Below are 16,475 nucleotides of genomic sequence, written 5' to 3' on the forward strand. Positions count from 1 at the left end.
TGGTCTGGGGGTGGGGTAGCCCCGCCCCTTTCTATTTAGAACCCGCCCCTTCTGGGGTGGTGCAGGGCTACTTTAAAAATTTTTGAAGTAGCCCCTGGGCAAAAATTATTGCCCATCCCTGAACTACAATACACTGCATTCGGCTCCGATTTAAGTGTTGTGACTCTAGTGGAGCTGTGTCCACCTTACAACAGAAGTGAATTTGGCTCAATAGTTCTCAAAAAAGATCTAATGATCTCTCAGAATGAGAAAGAGGAGATAAGAAGACTGATTTATAAAGATTTATTATTCTCTCTTTAAAAAAAGCTTAGGGGAAAAAAGATGCTGAACTGTTTGAACAGGATTACCTGCATAGATTCTGTGTTCAAATTGATCTTGAGAAAATGTGCATTCAGCTATATTTTTAAAATACATCGTATGTCCAAGCACACAACTAGATACTAAATCTATCTGATGGAGCAAAACCAAGCAGGAAGTGAACATAGCATGTGATGCATGTCATAATTTATCTAGTTAAGTTATTACTAGGACTGGTAAGAGTTTCCTGAACTCAGAATAAAATGCTTGAAACTCTGTCCCAAAGCATACTATACATATTGAATTTTTTCCAGCGGCAGAAATGTGGTAGCCTATCATTTCAGTACTATGGATTCCTTCATCCTGTCCCAGTGTAAACACGGTGAATATGTAAACAGTCCATAATAGAATAACCTTGTTCATTACTTTGCTATAGCCAGGCAGCTTTCCAACATCTCCCAACCAATTTAACCAAGTTGGGTTTAAATAGACTAATTTTGTGGTGTAACATGATTTTGAAGCACTCTTTTAGCACTCTTCAGGTTTTAAACAGTGCAGTTCCATTTGTTTTCCAGCCTTTAGCCAAAACAGTCACGATGTGGTGACATTTTTGCAAAGAACTATCCATTTGCATGGGTTCTCACCATCACGACCATAACATACTGCAGGAAGTTTCTGGGATCCCTCTGACTTACTGCACGAAGATACATTGAGAAATGAAGCCCAGTGAGGGAAAGAAACAACTGTACATTCACAGTTGCCTTTGAGTCAATATTTTGGGACCCCTTCACAACACAATGTAACCAAGAATTTTAGTACAAGAATTCAGCAAAGCAGATGAAACAAAAAGAGGAGGAGGAGTAAGAGACAAAGTGAAGGATTAAAAAGGAAGGGTCTATTGTTTGAGCCACTACAACTGCTCCTCACCCATAGCACTGTACCTGAATCTCGAACAGATACATGCCCACCAGTTCTTCAAATTCTCTTTCACCCCCCATGAAAGAGATTTTGTTGTATTTTTTTGGGAGGAAGTCAAGGTTGAAGTAGTACACTTTGGATTTTGTTAGCGGAGAAGGGAGGTTCCAGGTCTTAGTGGGGGCTTTGGGAAATGAGATTTACTATTCCTACAAGAATCAGAATCCACCCATGAGTAATTACAGTTTTTATAAACATCAAATTATTGTTTTCTCGTAGTAATTTCTGCATTTTAAAACAAATCAGGAGAAAAAGGCTTTCTGCTATTCGTGAGACTAATTCCAAGCTTCAAAACTATAGCTGAAGTTCTAGGAGCACACATGCTGGTCTAGGCTCTAAATGAAAGTATGAGAGTCATGCCCATTACTGCCGGTTCATATTAGAGTCCAACAATATTAGAGCCCAAATGATCTTCCCCATTACTCCTTTCAAACTAACCTTCAGGACAGCTTATCACAGCCACCTCTAACCAAGATGAACACAAACCTCTCTGAGCTTACCAACCCTTTCCTGGCTATGAATGGAGGAATCAAATGGAAGGCTCCTATCTTATCCAAGGAGAGGAGATGCCAATTTCTAGAATGACAGTGTGGAGAACTAGCCAGTAGGCAATGAGGCTATTTATCCTTCTTTTCATGATCTCACTCTCATTTGCACCTGCGTTATGTTTACTTCCCACAGGGAGTAACCACCACCTTGCTGCTGAATGGCCCTGAGGATAAACAGTTTCAGAAATCAAAGCACTGTCTCTAGCTGGAAGTACAATGCACAAAGAAGCACTGAATGGTCCCAATGGCCCGGAAAGATGCCAAACACATTAGCATCTGTTTACCGCGTGCCAGCACTGATTAGACAGCCCTAACTCAAACGCTGCAGGTCCTCTGCACCTCACAGCAATTTTAAGTGGCAGAGATGAAATGTCTTTAAATAGCCTCCTATATCATAATAGATTAAAACAAGCGGCAGTAATAGGGCACATACTGCTCCAGTGCATGCAAGGGTTCCAGTTTGGTTCCTTCTAGCCAAAGGCTTCAAGCCACTTGATCCCGTCTCTAAATGTATTGAAAAAATATTCAATTGGTTCATTGATTCAACAGGTAAACCCACTGAATGCAGAGGTTTAAGTGAGAGAGCAAAGCCACTTCTAGGCAACCTACACCAATAGCACCAAATCAGTTTCCATCACTTTTCCAGAGCATTAACAGCAGCTCTTAGTTCGGTGTTTGTGTTGCCTGGACAGACCACACCAAGACAAACAGAACACTCTGCCTTCATGTAGGTTTCCTCCCCAGTTTCATTCTGGATCACATAAAAAGATTCTCAGGATACATCATTGTATATTCACAACAACATATCAACTCAATCAGTAAGTGTAACAACACCCTGCACAGTTCAGATACAGACTGGGGTTAAAAGCAGGAAGCAACATATGACATAAAAAGCACAAAGACAGAGGGTCATTCCAGCGATAAGAGCTCTCAGTCAGCAACCTGCCTATATGTACCAGGCCATGTTGCCAGGAAGGCTGAGATTATTAAACTAAATTGTCAGAGAGAGAGGAGGAGGCGAGAGAAATGAATTACAAAGGATTTTTTTTTTTAAATATTGGCTTGTTAATGATGTAAGATCATTACAGTTTTTATAAACATCAAATTATTGTTTTCCTGTAGTAATTTCTCCATTTAAAAACAAATCAGGAGAAAAAGGTTTATGCTATTTGTGAGACTTATTCCAAGCTTCAAAACTATAGCTAAAGTTCTAGGAGCACACATGCTGGTCCAGGCTCTAAATGAATGTAGCAGCTAACCACCTGGTTCCTTGCTCTGTTGAAAATAGTAATGAGGAGGAACGGTGCAAATCTTTCAAGACTTCTACTCAAAAAATCCTCTTAAGGAAACAAAACAAGAGATGTCAGAAAATACAATAACCTGAAAACATCAGATGAAGACAAATTCTTCTCCATGTAAAATTAACATGCCAAAGCGGAAAATCTCAGTACAGTAGAGTCCGGATTATCCGACTTTCGCTAATCCAACATTCTGCTTTATCCGACATAGTCAGCTCCTGAAAGCAAAACTAAAACCCCGCGCTGCCCCCGGCCGCCTGCCATGTGACCTGGCCCGTTTCTCCTTCCCCAGCTACTGAAGTCTGCGTCTGCTGCTGCGTCTGCTGCTGCGTCTGCGTCTGCGGCTGCGGCTGCTGCTGCTGCTGCGTCGTCCCCATTCCTGCCTGGCCCCTTCCCTCCCTGCAGTGCGCTGAGCGAAGGGGCAGAGAGCAGGGCCATTCTCCCGACCCACTCCCATGGGCTGCAGGGAGGGAAGGGGCCAGGCCACCCGAATCAACTACAGGTAATCCCTATTATCCGACATTTTCATTAATCTGACCACCTGTCAGTCCCGTTTAGGTCGGATAATCAGGACTCTATTGTACAATCAAGTTCAGGCCTTTTACTGCAAAGGCATCTTTCATGCCACTCTAGTGAGGGATGCATAGTCAAATTCCGTTACAAAGAGTGTGTATATAGAGTAAACCTGGTTATACACATTTGCTCTGGGTTCACATTTGATGCCCAAAATTTTAAGCCAAAATGTTCCTAAATTTGATCTTGCTTAATATTTATATACAGAAAGATACAGATAGATAGCGATATAGATATAAATACTTTAGATCAATGGTACTCAAATTGATGTGATCAGACCCATCCAGCCTTCTTTGTGCCTATTATCATTTATGCTCCTGCCTCTCTCCCCTCCCCCCCCCCAAGGCAAAGTGCAGAGCAGAGGCTGCTGGCCAAGGTGCCCAACTCTGACAGCAATGCCAAGTCAGCAGCAGCACAGAAGTAAGGGAGACAATGTGAAAAGTGCAGCAGACATGGGGCCCATTGGCACCCTTGCTGCTGGCAGCCCCACCACCTCCAGGTGAGGGCTGGGGGGCAGAGAGGAGGCAGAGCCCAAGCCCAGGTTGCATTCCCATTAAGCACTGGGAACAGAGGAGGGCACAGAGGAGGATGCCCCTTTCATCCCTACCTCCTGGTCTACTCAGCCCTTCTGCACAAGCCCGAGCCAGTTGGGCTAATAATCAAGGCTCTTAAAAAATGCACACAGCTCATGCCTCCCTTTACATCAGTAATGGGGAACCTAAAGCCTGGAGGCTGGATGCGGCCGCTGGCTCGTCTGGATCCAGCCCCCTCAGGCTTGGTTCGCCCACTGTCTCTTTGCTTGTCATTAGTGTTCAGCCCCTGACTGATTTTTCTCTGAGTCAGCGGTCCCCACTCAAAAAAGGTTCCCGACCCCTGCTTTACCCATTCCTGCACAACCTATGAGAGGCCTGCTCCACTGTTTGAAAACTGTTGTTTTAGATCGTATTTTAGACTGAGATCTGAATGCTACTTGAGTTAATTAAGACACTGTTTCAGGCTTTGACTCATGAATCTAAATATCCTTTACAGATAGCTTATAAGAACATTATACAGACTGGTATTCTGTACTATTGAAAATGGCCAAGATTGAAGTTTATGAATATACAAAAATGTGTATTAGCACATGGCAGAAGTCCTCCTGGACAGAAGGCGGTTTGTTAAAGGTACTTTTATAATCAGGACCAGATTAAAGGAATATGGGACCATAAGATCTTAAGAATCCGAGGCCCACCAACGTCCTGAGGCCCACCAACGTCCTGACACTCATAATCCTGCAGGAAACTTTTACTTTAAATGAAAATGTTTCTGGAGATTAACATCCCTTTGCAGTGTTATTAACCGAAGCCTAACTGTATTTTGCTAGCGCAGGAGAAGCAGGAAGTGAAACTGACCAACCTTGCTTCATTTCCCAAGCTCAGTGAAATGCCAAAAAAATGTTAATCATGTATGTTTATATCAGTTTTCATAGTCTGAACTATTGTTGTCTACACAAGATAATAATTAGCAAGAAATTGTATTATTTCATTGCAACAGTGTTTCTTTAGACCGACACTTCATTATATTGTGCATTCCTCATCAATGTGTGTTTTCTGTTTTGCTTTTCTGTCTTTTGTCTGTGAGATAATATTAGCATTGTTTTACAGTGAGGGGTTTCTTTTCTTTTCAGAGTGCTTCTTGATATTTCTTGATATTTACAGATAACTCCTTTGTAACAAATGCTCCTTGAAAGTCACCACACATACAAGTATTTATGAACCAAAGTGTGTGAAAGACTTTCATTTTAAGGGGATAAAACCCAGACTTAATACATTTATTTAATCCACAGTGTGCTCCAGTTCCAAAATCAACAGCTAGGTAATCTGTCCATATCGAAACAACAGAGATAAAGAGAAGCTTTGTAAAAAAGTCTCAGAGGGGTAGCCGTGTTAGTCTGTAACTTAAAAAAAATCTTAAAAAATAACAAGTGGTCCTTTAGCACCTTAGAGACCAACAAAAAATATATAGTATCATGAGCTTTCGTGGGCACAACCCACTTTTTGTGCCCATGAAAGCTCATGATCCTATATACTTTTGTTAGTCTCTAAGGTACTACAGGACCACGCACGAAGCTTTATAAACCTTTACTTTTCTTACACACAGTAAAAGTGACATTAGTTAGGTCCACTTAAGAGAACCCAGTTTAATTCTAACAGAGCCCTGATGCAAAGAGAGACAGAATATCAGAAAAAGTAGTTTACATAGTTTTGAGAGATACATACAGCTTAGGGATGTAAGCAAATTGTCGAATGAGTACTTCAGTGGTCGCATCCCCCACTCCTGCCTCTGTATCAGAAGCAGCAAGTGGGATGGAGAGCCGAAGCCAGTTCCCCCCAGCACTGTCTCCATGGTGCAGCGTGGGGGGCAGGAGAGGCAGAGTCACAGTGCTCGTGGGGGGGGCGTGAGCTGAGATGTTCAGTCCTGGCTCGCACCGCCCCCGGGAGCTAACCCTGCTGCAGCTTTTCACTTTAAATGCAGTAAAAGCCTGCCGGGCTCTTACTATATTTAAAACGCAGAGCCGCAGCGGGAGCGCCCTCCCCTCTTATCGAGTAGTCGATGGAAATTTTAACTACTCAATTAGTTAATTAACTGATACTTAACATCTGTTATTTCTTATTGAAAATACACCACCATTCCCCCTAAAAATCCTATGCAAACATAGGAGTACCCGCCCCACCCCCATGTGCAGATCACTCTACTCATTAAGAACATATGCCTGGCTGTAGTATAGAATGCAGAAAACTCCTCTTTGCTAACAGATCAGACCTATCAATGCTCTACTGTTCACTCGCTTGACACCACTGCTACTAAAACTCTTCCCATTTAACAAATTATGACCTCTCATAGCCCACATCACATGAATTTGCTGTCAAGATGAGCTGTTACATATTTCCTGCTAAGAAGGGGGGTTACAAAAAGGACTAAACAAACCACAACTGGCAGTTTGCATTGCAGCAAAGGATTACATGCCAGGGGCTATGGAGTAACCCCCCAACTTAACATGAGTCGTATCTGCTCCATAATGTCTTCTACTCTCTTCCTCTCCCCACCCCCACCCCTCACATACACCCCCCAACTTTCCAGGAAAAAAATATCACCACACACTTTTCTATATGCTGACCCAACTTTTGACTGTTCCCTGCGTTGAACTTGTTTGAAGTGATGCTACATAGTGTCCCCAGTTACCTAGCAGGTCCAGAATGTCACAGCAACACCAGTTTATCAGTATAAAAAGGCATTAACTGATCATGGTTTTAGCAGCTGCAGTTAATCCCCAGGGATGCCTAGGTTTCTTAAGAATGCACCTGCAAGATGAAGTGCCGGTTCAACACCCTCCACATTTCACTCACTTCTCCAAGTACATGTGCTGCATGTTTCAGCAGCAACTGTTCACTAGAGTAAACACCAGTCTGCAGCACTTTGGGATTCTATCGGACTGTTGTCCACAATCTGCAGCTTGCGGAAACAGAGACTCATAGGGCTGGATTTCCTCTTTTTGCAGCAGCATTTGAACTCAGGGCAACTGATGAAGGTAACAATAAATGGATTCAATGGGGAGTAATCTTTCTTCAGTGCCCCATACCTGTAACTGAACTGAAATCACAGAGCACATCATTTTGGACTACTTAGAAACTAATACCCAGACAGAAAATTTGGTTATATTAAGTGACTCATTTGAAGTTCAAACCTCCCTTATTGCTAAATTGTGTCTGGTAGTTTTTGTCTCTGTTGCTTTTCCAGGAAATACACAAACTTCTTCCCTCAGACTGCATCCAAAACAAAGCAACATTACTTTATTGCCATAATACATTCTAAGTACTGTACGCACTAGCCAAATTCAGACTGGAAGTTTAAACAAAAATGTCAGCTCTAGTGCAGTTCCCAAACTGTAACAAGAGGCAGCACTTCTGCAACAATAATAATAACAATTAATAATAAAAACATGATTAAAGCCAGGATTAAACATTTCTCCTCATTGCTGTGAAAAAAAAAAATCACAGCCTGCTTACTTAGTACCCGCTGAAAGGTACTGAAGATGCTGCCAGATACAGTGTGCTAGCCTGTTGGACAGATTACACAGCAAGGGTTGAAATGAAGATGGAAAGTGTCCACTTACAACTTTTTTAAACACTCATTTTGAACTTAAAAGCTCTTCCTGTAGACTGTGTCCAGGATGACACCCGACTATCATTCTGATTCATCAAAGATTGTGTTGGCTGAGACCAGAAGCTTTAAAATTGGTGGGTGTGGTGGAATCAGAAAATCTGATCCTGCAGTACTTTCTCAATTCCCAGCAACAGGCAGTGGAAAAGCTACTGGCAGTAACAAACACACCCGTGACAGCATTTTAGCTCCATTTTTTCTGGGTCAGTCCGACTGCAGGGAGGAACAAAGTAAAGTTCAGTGCTAGCTCCCTCAGATTGTAGCATGGGATTTTATACCAGTATCTTAACTGGAACAGCATGCTATTTGGAGACTGGACATTGCCTGTCTGAAGCCAGAGAGTCTCTACATATTTAGGGTGAAATCTTTACCCTGCTGAAACCCATGGGACTTTGGACTTCATCAAAGCCAGGATTTCACCCTGAACTTCTATCCCACCATTAATCTCTACCAGTAAGATAGTCAGTGACAAGCTAATCAGCCTTCACTACTTCTCTAGCCTTCTCCCCACCACCACCGCCACTGCCAACTGATCCTCAGAAGAAGCCCTCCCCTGCCCTTTTAATATAAGAGACCTTCCCACTTTCTGCATGCTGCTGGGAAAGAGAAACTCTGGGTCCTCATAGTGATACGTGCCCCCTAGACCCACCAAGGCAGCCCCTCCAGCAAGGCCTTACCCTCAGATGGTCACAAGCATCTAGTCTGACTCCCTGTGCATTTCACAGACCCTCACCCCACCAACAGCCCCTAACTTCTGGCTGAGTTACTTAACTCCTCCAATCACCCCTTAAAGACACTGCCATGTGTCTCCCCTCCTGCCACCAAGAATTTGGCTGCAGTTAGGATCTCCCTCATGGGAGTGGGCACAGAAATACTGGCGCTGTCTCAAGGCAGCCCCCGGCCCTGCTATGGGAAGGAGACGACGGGGAGAGGGGCAGAAGAAACGGAGCCCACCTGGCTTGGATCTGAAAAGATGGGGGGAGGAGACCGGAGGGGAGGGGGCTGAGAGGTGCCAGCGCCGCTTCGAAGTGGCCCATTCACGTGCAGCTGAAGCAGCAGCTCCCGGCCAACGCGCCAGTCCCTACTCACCAGCGGGTGTTATCGTAGTAATGCTCCAGCACCGAGTAGCCAAAGAAGGAGCCATTGGGGCCCTGGTAGACCACGGGATGATCCAGGTCCACGTTGTAGGAATAAGCCAAGGCCACGGCCGTCCAAGCCACCAGCACTTTTAACCAACGCCGCTTGCCCTTCCCCTGGGGTCCAGGCATCCTGCGGGGCAGGGCAGGGAGCGCCTCCGTCCTTGCACAGTGCGGCGCCTGCCCCCCTCACTGCAGGCAGCCCGCGGTGGGGCTGGGGGTTACGCTGGAGTTGGGACCCGCATGCACCACAGCCAGCCCCAGCCCGTGGAGGCCCGGGAAGCGCCCCGCGGCTGCAGCAGACGGGCTGGGTGGGCTGCAGCCAGGGGCTCTGACTCCGTCCCGCAGCAGCCAGGGACTTTTGTGGCCGCCTCGCAGAGAAGCTGCAGTTTGCTCCAATCCCCGGGGCGCAGGGAGTGGAGGCAGCGCTCTCCTGCCTGGGACAGGCCGGCTCCAAACGTGCAGCGGCAGCGCCCTCCAGCGGCCGCGGCGCCGCCTTGGCTGGTTCCCTCAGCGATGCAGCATCCTGGAGGACGGGGATGGCGGCTCCAGCTCTGCACAACTCCCCCACCGCAACGCCCTCCCTTCCCTACCCCCCGCCCCGACTTTTTGTACGTTACAAATGCACATGGATTTACTTGGCACGGGGACCCACAGCAAGTCTCTCCCCCTCCTTTCAGTCACTCCTTATGCACACACGGCCCCTTTCCCTGAGTACTCAAGAACTTCCTATTCAGGGAATGATTTTCTGAATTCCTCTACAGTTTGTATTATCACTTGTTCTGTACATTGCCATGGACTATTTACTTCCATTTTTATCATCTAAAGCGTTGTAGTAGTTCTCCCTACCCACAGAATCATCCAACACTAGAACTGGAAGGGATCTCCAGAAGTCATCAAGTCCAGTCCCCTGCCCTCACAACAGGACCAAGCAGGGTCTAGATCAGTGGTCTCCAACCGTTTGGGGCTGCTGGGCTCCCGAGGCAGAGGCCGCGCCTGCAGGGCCAGATTAAGGGAGGGGGCTAGCCGGGCAGCTGCCTGGGGCACCAACCTATGGGGCGTGCCTGATGGGAGCTGTAAGGGGCACCGGGCGCACAGCTGCGCGGTGCCCCCTAGAGCTGCCATCAGGCACCACATCCCCAATTGCAGCTGTAAGGTGCCAGGGGGTGGGGCCGCCCATGCGTCACACACCCACTTCCCGGGGTGCAGGAATGGCTCGAGCCGGCCCTGCGCAGCACGCCTGGGGCATAAGAATGGCTTGGGCCAGCCCTGGTGACTCGGCAGGCGCACATAAATGCCCCGGTGGGCACCATGGCACCCATGGGCCTGCGTTGGGGACCACTGGTCTAGATCATCACTTACAGATGTCTATCTAACTTGTTCTTAAAAATCTCAAGTGATAAAGATTCCACAACCACCCTAGGCCATGAATTATACTGAACAGTTGCCGTTTTGTTTTCTCTAACCTCCCCAATTGTTCCATTAATAAAACTTCACAATTCTAATGCATGTTTAATCTGCAGAAAAGCCTATTCACTTAAAATTCCCATGAAATAGGCACATGAACCCCGTTTTACAAATGGGGAAACTGAGGCAGCAATCACCCAAGTGTGCATGACAAGGCCATAGGAGGAGTCAATGGCAAAGCTGGGATTCAAAATCTGAATTTCTATCTTTTGTTCCTATGCCAAAATCACTAGATTATGCTACTTCTTCAATAGCAGCAGCTATTCATTCTTCAGCAATTTTACTGCAGAAGGGAGCCAGCCATAGGAAAAAAACCTCCCTCTAAATTATCTGTTCCTCAATTATACATATTTAATAATGTCCAGGCCAGATCATGTGACCCTCCTCTGTCTCCTCTATATATTAATGCTGTTTGCATTGGCAAATCTCTGGTGCATACCATGTTTACATCACTTCATCTGTATCTTGTCTTCAATTCATATACCTTTTCCCACCACTCATTTTACACTCAAGCTTACAGCCATCAATCACTCCCACACAGCTGAAATGATCCCATGAAGAGCTGTAAAAAATTGGTATGAGGAAGGAAGAGCAAGGCAGAAAGCCGAGGGCTAAAAAGTGTTTAAGAAATTAGTCCTGCCTCATTTTGAACTTCCCTCACTGTATTGTTGCTCGCATCTTTCGTTGGGGGCATTAACTGCATTTTGAATTTGGCAAGTTGAGAGGCAGGCTTCATTTTGACTATATTCAAATGACTTACTGAAAAGATTGTCATAGGCCTTTCATAACTGTGCAATTGGCATGGATAAAAGTAATCTGGTTGAGGAATAAAGTCAATACACACTGAAGAGGAAAATTCCAAAGACGACATGCAATCATATTAATAACACTGAGCCAAATTCTTTGCATTTTGAAGCAGAGAAGCAACAGGGCTTTCCAATTAATTATCCAAGTAGTGAATGAAGCTAACCAGCTCTCCAATCAAATTAGAAGAAATGGGAGCTGACACACTAATACTGTGAAGAGAATGTTGGACATATCCATTTCCATGGGGAAGAGGGACACTAAATAACTGAATTAGGTGAATGAAACATTGGCCTGTCACCATATGGAGTGCTCACAAGAGAGCTTGTGCTTCTAAAAATGACATGATTGGCACACATGGTGTCAGTCCATAAAATATTAGCTTCCTGCCATTGCAAGGAAACCTGCTCAGATCATGGCCAAACAACTTACTACATACCACTTCCTTTTTTGCCACAATCATTCATGGCTTGGTGAATCCCAGATGCTCAAACAAATCATCTCTTTCACTCTGGCAGGGCCCAGTCCTGTATGTAAGTTGATAGGACTTTTGCCATTAGTTTCAGTGGGAGCATGGTCACAACAAGTGTCTCCAAGTCAGGACCTTTTCTTAAAGGAAATGGGAACACTCAGATATTGTGTTAATCTGAAAAACTCTGCCATTAAGTAAAAAGTTAACTATTGCAGGCATATGTGTACAACAACTATTAAGACACACCTAAGATATGATCACTGAATGAGCATAAACTATACAGCTAAAAATGATACCTAAGAAAAAGATACACAATTTAACACCAAAAGCACATGTACCAAACTTATAATGATTTGTATTACTACATTGCTTAGACACCCAAGTCTTGGATCTTATTTTGCTACACCCTATACAAACACAGAAGAAAGACAGCCAAATTCATCCCTGGTGCCACTGACAGAAGGAAAGAATCCTCTCTACCTTGTAGAATAGTAAAATGGAAAGGAATACAAGGAAATAAAAAAATTAACCTACCCATGAAGTACACATTTTTGTCAGAGCTGGTGGGAAGGTGGATGCTCTCTCTTGCAAGAAGGAAAGAGGGAGGGTTCATAATTTGCATTTGATGAAAAGGCAGTTACTCCCAGTTGATTATAGGAGGGTAATTAAAGTATAGCTATGCTGCAGCTGGCAGGTGTGATCAACAACCCTGGTAGAAAGATGCACACTAGCTTAGCTGAAGCCTGTGTGCTAGAAACAGGAGTTTTTACATTGTAGCACAGGTAAAAGGCTTGTGCTTGCTGCCCAAAATGACACCCAACTGAACTCCTGGATCCAAGCTTGGGTATCTACCCCAAGCTGCTGCCAACACTGCAGTCTCCACACTACTAGCTTTAGCTTGAGCTGAGTTATCACAAATCTGTCTACCCAGGTGAGGAATCGCATCTCACAGCTCCAGCATCGACATGTGCTAATGGGGTAAGTGGGGATGACTGCTGTGTATGCAGAGTCATTCCGGTCGTATCAATATGAGACCTAAGGTGCTTTCCACATTTAAACTCAGCTGATCATGGTTGTCCCTCCAGAATCCTACTTGCCAACCAGAAAATCATAAGAAGAAATTTGGTTTGTTCTGTCACTAGCAGATATTCAGATCATAAGAACCACTGCACCATAGCAGTCAAGGGACTATCACCTTCACAAATTGTCCTCATTGATCAAAGAGGGTCTACTCATTTTTCATATTAAGAACAGCCATATGGGTCAGACTAAAGGTTCATTTCGCCCAGTATCCTGTCTTCTGGCAGGAGCCAATGTCAGATTCCCCACAGGGAGTGAACAGAACAGGTAATCATCAAGTGATCCATCCCCTGTCACACATTCCCAGCTTCTGACAAACAGAGAGTAGGGACACCATTCTTGGTCATCCTGCCCAATAGCCATTAATGGACATATGCTCCATGAATTTATCTAGTTATTTTTTGAACCCTGTTAAAGTCCTGGTTTTCACAACATTCTCTGGCAAGGAGTTCCACAGGTTGACTGTGCGTTGTGTGAAGAACTACTTCCTTATGTTTGTTTTAAATCTGCTACGTATTAATTTCTTTTGGTGATCCCTAGTTCTTGTGTTACAGGAACAAGTAAATAATCTCTCTTCAAATGCAGTCATTCTATACCCCCAATCATTTTGTTGCCCTTTCCTGAACTTTTTCCAGTACCAAGATATATTTTTCAAGATGAGGCACCACATCTACGTTCAGTATTCAAGATGTGGACGTATCTTGGATTTATATAGAGGTAATAATATATTCCCTATCCCTTTTTAAAATTATTTCTAACATTCTGTTTGCTTTTTTGCCTGCTGCTGCTGCCCTCCAGTGAGTGGATGTTTTCAGAGAATCATCCACAGTGATGCCAAGATCTCTCTCTTGAGTGTTAATAGCTAAATTTGCCCCCATCATTTTATACATATAGTTGGGATTATGTTATCCAATATGTCACGAGTGGGGAACCTTTTTTGGATTGGGGGGCCACTAACCCACATAAAAATCAGTCAAAGGCTACAAACAAGTGAGAAGCAAAAACAAAAGCAAACCATTAAAAAACACCTTTATTGATGTGCCCTCTGACTAACAAATAGAAAGACACTCCCCACATACCACTTGCACAGGAGCGCTAAGGCAGGCACAGGCTAGTACATTTTGTGTGCTCTGCCCCATGGAGGATAGCAGGGGCGGACTGGAGTGCCAGTGCAGGCTCCCTAATGCTGAGAGAGAGCCCTGAGCCTCAGGGACCAGATCCAAGCAAGCCAGTGGCTGCATCTGGCCCCCGGGGCCTTAGGTTCCCCACTCCTGCAATATACATTACTTCGCATTAATCAACATTAAAATTCACCTGCCAAGGTATTGCACCGGTATAAGGGCAGCTGTTTCAGACAATTAAGGAATTCAGGTTTTAATGCCACAGATGTAATAGGGTACACACATTCGCCTTTCTAAAGCCAGAAATTAATACTTCATATTAGTAAACTTTGTTATTGTTCCATTTGGCTGCAGCTAATTCTCTGGAGCAAACATGGTAGTAAGAAACTATAACATTATTGGTACTGTTACTTCCTAATGTTAGCTCTTTGACTGCTTGCCCTTATCTTCTTTGTGTAGCGCTACCACAGACTTTCCCATGTGGATTTAGAATCCAAAAAGCTTTTTCTAGGTTCAAGAGAGGGTCAAGACAAACCTTTAGCCAGCATAGGAGGCAGTAATTTAAGCAAACCACTTTTTCTCAAAGCCCTTCAATAAAAGAAGAGTCTGATGATTCAGCAACATTTTCAAAGCATCAATTTTCATAGGTGAAAATCAGTTGTCTCTTTTAAGCATTTGATCATTGTTATTCTAAACTTTCTTTCATAACATTAGCTCTAGTTTATGAACTAGGTATATTATTCTTCAATTGTTTTTAAAAATTTTCAAGGGACTTAAGTAGCGGGTAGGCCTTGTCCTGGCCTTCAGCACTGGAGTGAATTAGTTCTACTTTGACTTTTGGTCCATGTCTGCCAAAAGTAACATGTAATAGACGTAGTTGCCATCTAAAGCACCCACTTGAAGACAGAGATGCCTCTGTGGTTCCCTGCCTCTAGTAGCCTCCCTCTTATGGGCCTTGCAAGCACTTCAGAGAGTCTTTGTTGGACCATGATGAAGGACTCAAGTAAATTTAGCATTAAACCAGCCCCAGAAAGGGATGTCGTAAGCCCTGATGAAGTCCCAAACCATATTATCTACCTGCAGCCATCAGTTCTCTACTCTCTCTCACTGGAACTCTGCCCTCTAGACCTGCTTCCATTCTCTCAATCAGCCACACTCCTGCCCCTTTTTATATTAAATCACTTGATTCCCCTCAGGGAAGGTGCTTCTCTTGTAAATCAGAGCTGCCTCAGCCCCAGGCAAGCCACCCTGTTACATAACTGTATAATAACCATATTACACATTATACCATATAGCTAGGGTTACCAGGTGGGGCAAGGAGGACCAGCTGGGAGGGGAGCGGGGCTGGGCCGGGGGGGGGGGGAAGAGGCAGCGCAGCTGGCCGCGGAAGATGGGGGGCCGGGGGCGGTGCTGGTGGGGGGAGGGGCGGGGGGCAATCCTACGTTATTTCTAAAATGTTTCTCATCTACACATGGGTAAGAACAGAAATTCAGCTGGAACTAAATAGATAAAGATATCCCAGTTAGGTATTCTTTTCCCTTGATAGAGTTTTTTTTTCGGTGAATCCAGTTCCTGCATTTCATTGCTCACTTAATAGAGCTTGAGGCAGCAGACCATCGTTACTCAAAGTGCTTTAATCAAGCACTTATTTAACTTTGGGCACATTTTTAAGTCTCGTTGACTTCAATGTGACTTTAGGGCATGCCTAAAGATAAGCATGTATTTAAAATACCTAATGAATGAGGAACCATAGTTGCTAATGGAAAATAACTCCTGGAACTCAAACAACATTGCTACGTCATGACCGGCATAAAGTTTTTCCGTTAAAAGCATTTGCGGAAAAGAGCATCTAGATTGGCATGGACACTTTTCCGCAAAAGCACTTTTGCGGAAAAGCGTCCATGCCAATCTAGATGCGGTTTTGCGCAAGAAAGCCCCGATCGCCATTTTCGCGATCAGGGCTTTTTTGTGCAAAACAGTTTTTAGCTGTTTTTAGCATTTGCACAAGAGGGCTTTTGCCCCAACGGGAGCACCATAGTATTTCCGCAAGAACACTGACAATCTTACATGAGATCGTCAGTGTTCTTGCGGAAATTCAAACGGACAGTGTAGACAGCTGGCAAGTTTTTCCACAAAAGCAGCTGCTTTTGCAGAAAAACTTGCCAGTCTAGACGCAGCCATCATGGGTCTGTGTATTTTATGTATATGGTACACCACACTGGAAATACAAAATGTATATAATGAAGTTATGGATATATAAAAATACCTGTATGTTACTTATACATAAAACAGATAGATAGATAGATAGATAGATAGATAGATAGATAGATAGATAGATAGATAGATAGATAGATAGATAGATAGATAGAGAAATAGATAGATAGATAGATAGATAGATAGATAGATAGATAGATAGATGAGAAATTATAAGGGTAGATAGATAGATGAGAAACATGTATCTATCCTGAATTGCTCTTCTGTTTACTTGCAGTCGTTTCAATAAT

The 16,475-nt window shown here is 44.1% G+C and overlaps 1 protein-coding gene across 2 annotated transcripts in view; it reads right to left on the minus strand.

Annotated features, from left to right (window-relative positions):
* Positions 1 to 9,448, minus strand: part of ITGA9 (integrin subunit alpha 9) — a 339,039-nt gene extending 329,591 nt beyond the window's left edge. The window contains exon 1 of one of the 2 annotated variants that reach the window (XM_006124025.5): positions 8,981 to 9,447. In XM_006124025.5, coding sequence (XP_006124087.2) covers positions 8,981 to 9,159 — 179 coding nt within the window. In that variant the 5' untranslated portion in view covers positions 9,160 to 9,447. Of the gene's footprint in view, positions 1 to 8,980 lie in introns of both variants that reach the window. The other variant, XM_075921785.2, reaches the window with a different exon arrangement.
* Positions 9,449 to 16,475: the final 7,027 nt, after the last annotated feature.

Source organism: Pelodiscus sinensis, chromosome 2 (assembly GCF_052426305.1).
Source record: "Pelodiscus sinensis isolate ZL-2025 chromosome 2, ASM5242630v1, whole genome shotgun sequence".
Taxonomy (NCBI): domain Eukaryota; kingdom Metazoa; phylum Chordata; order Testudines; family Trionychidae; genus Pelodiscus; species Pelodiscus sinensis.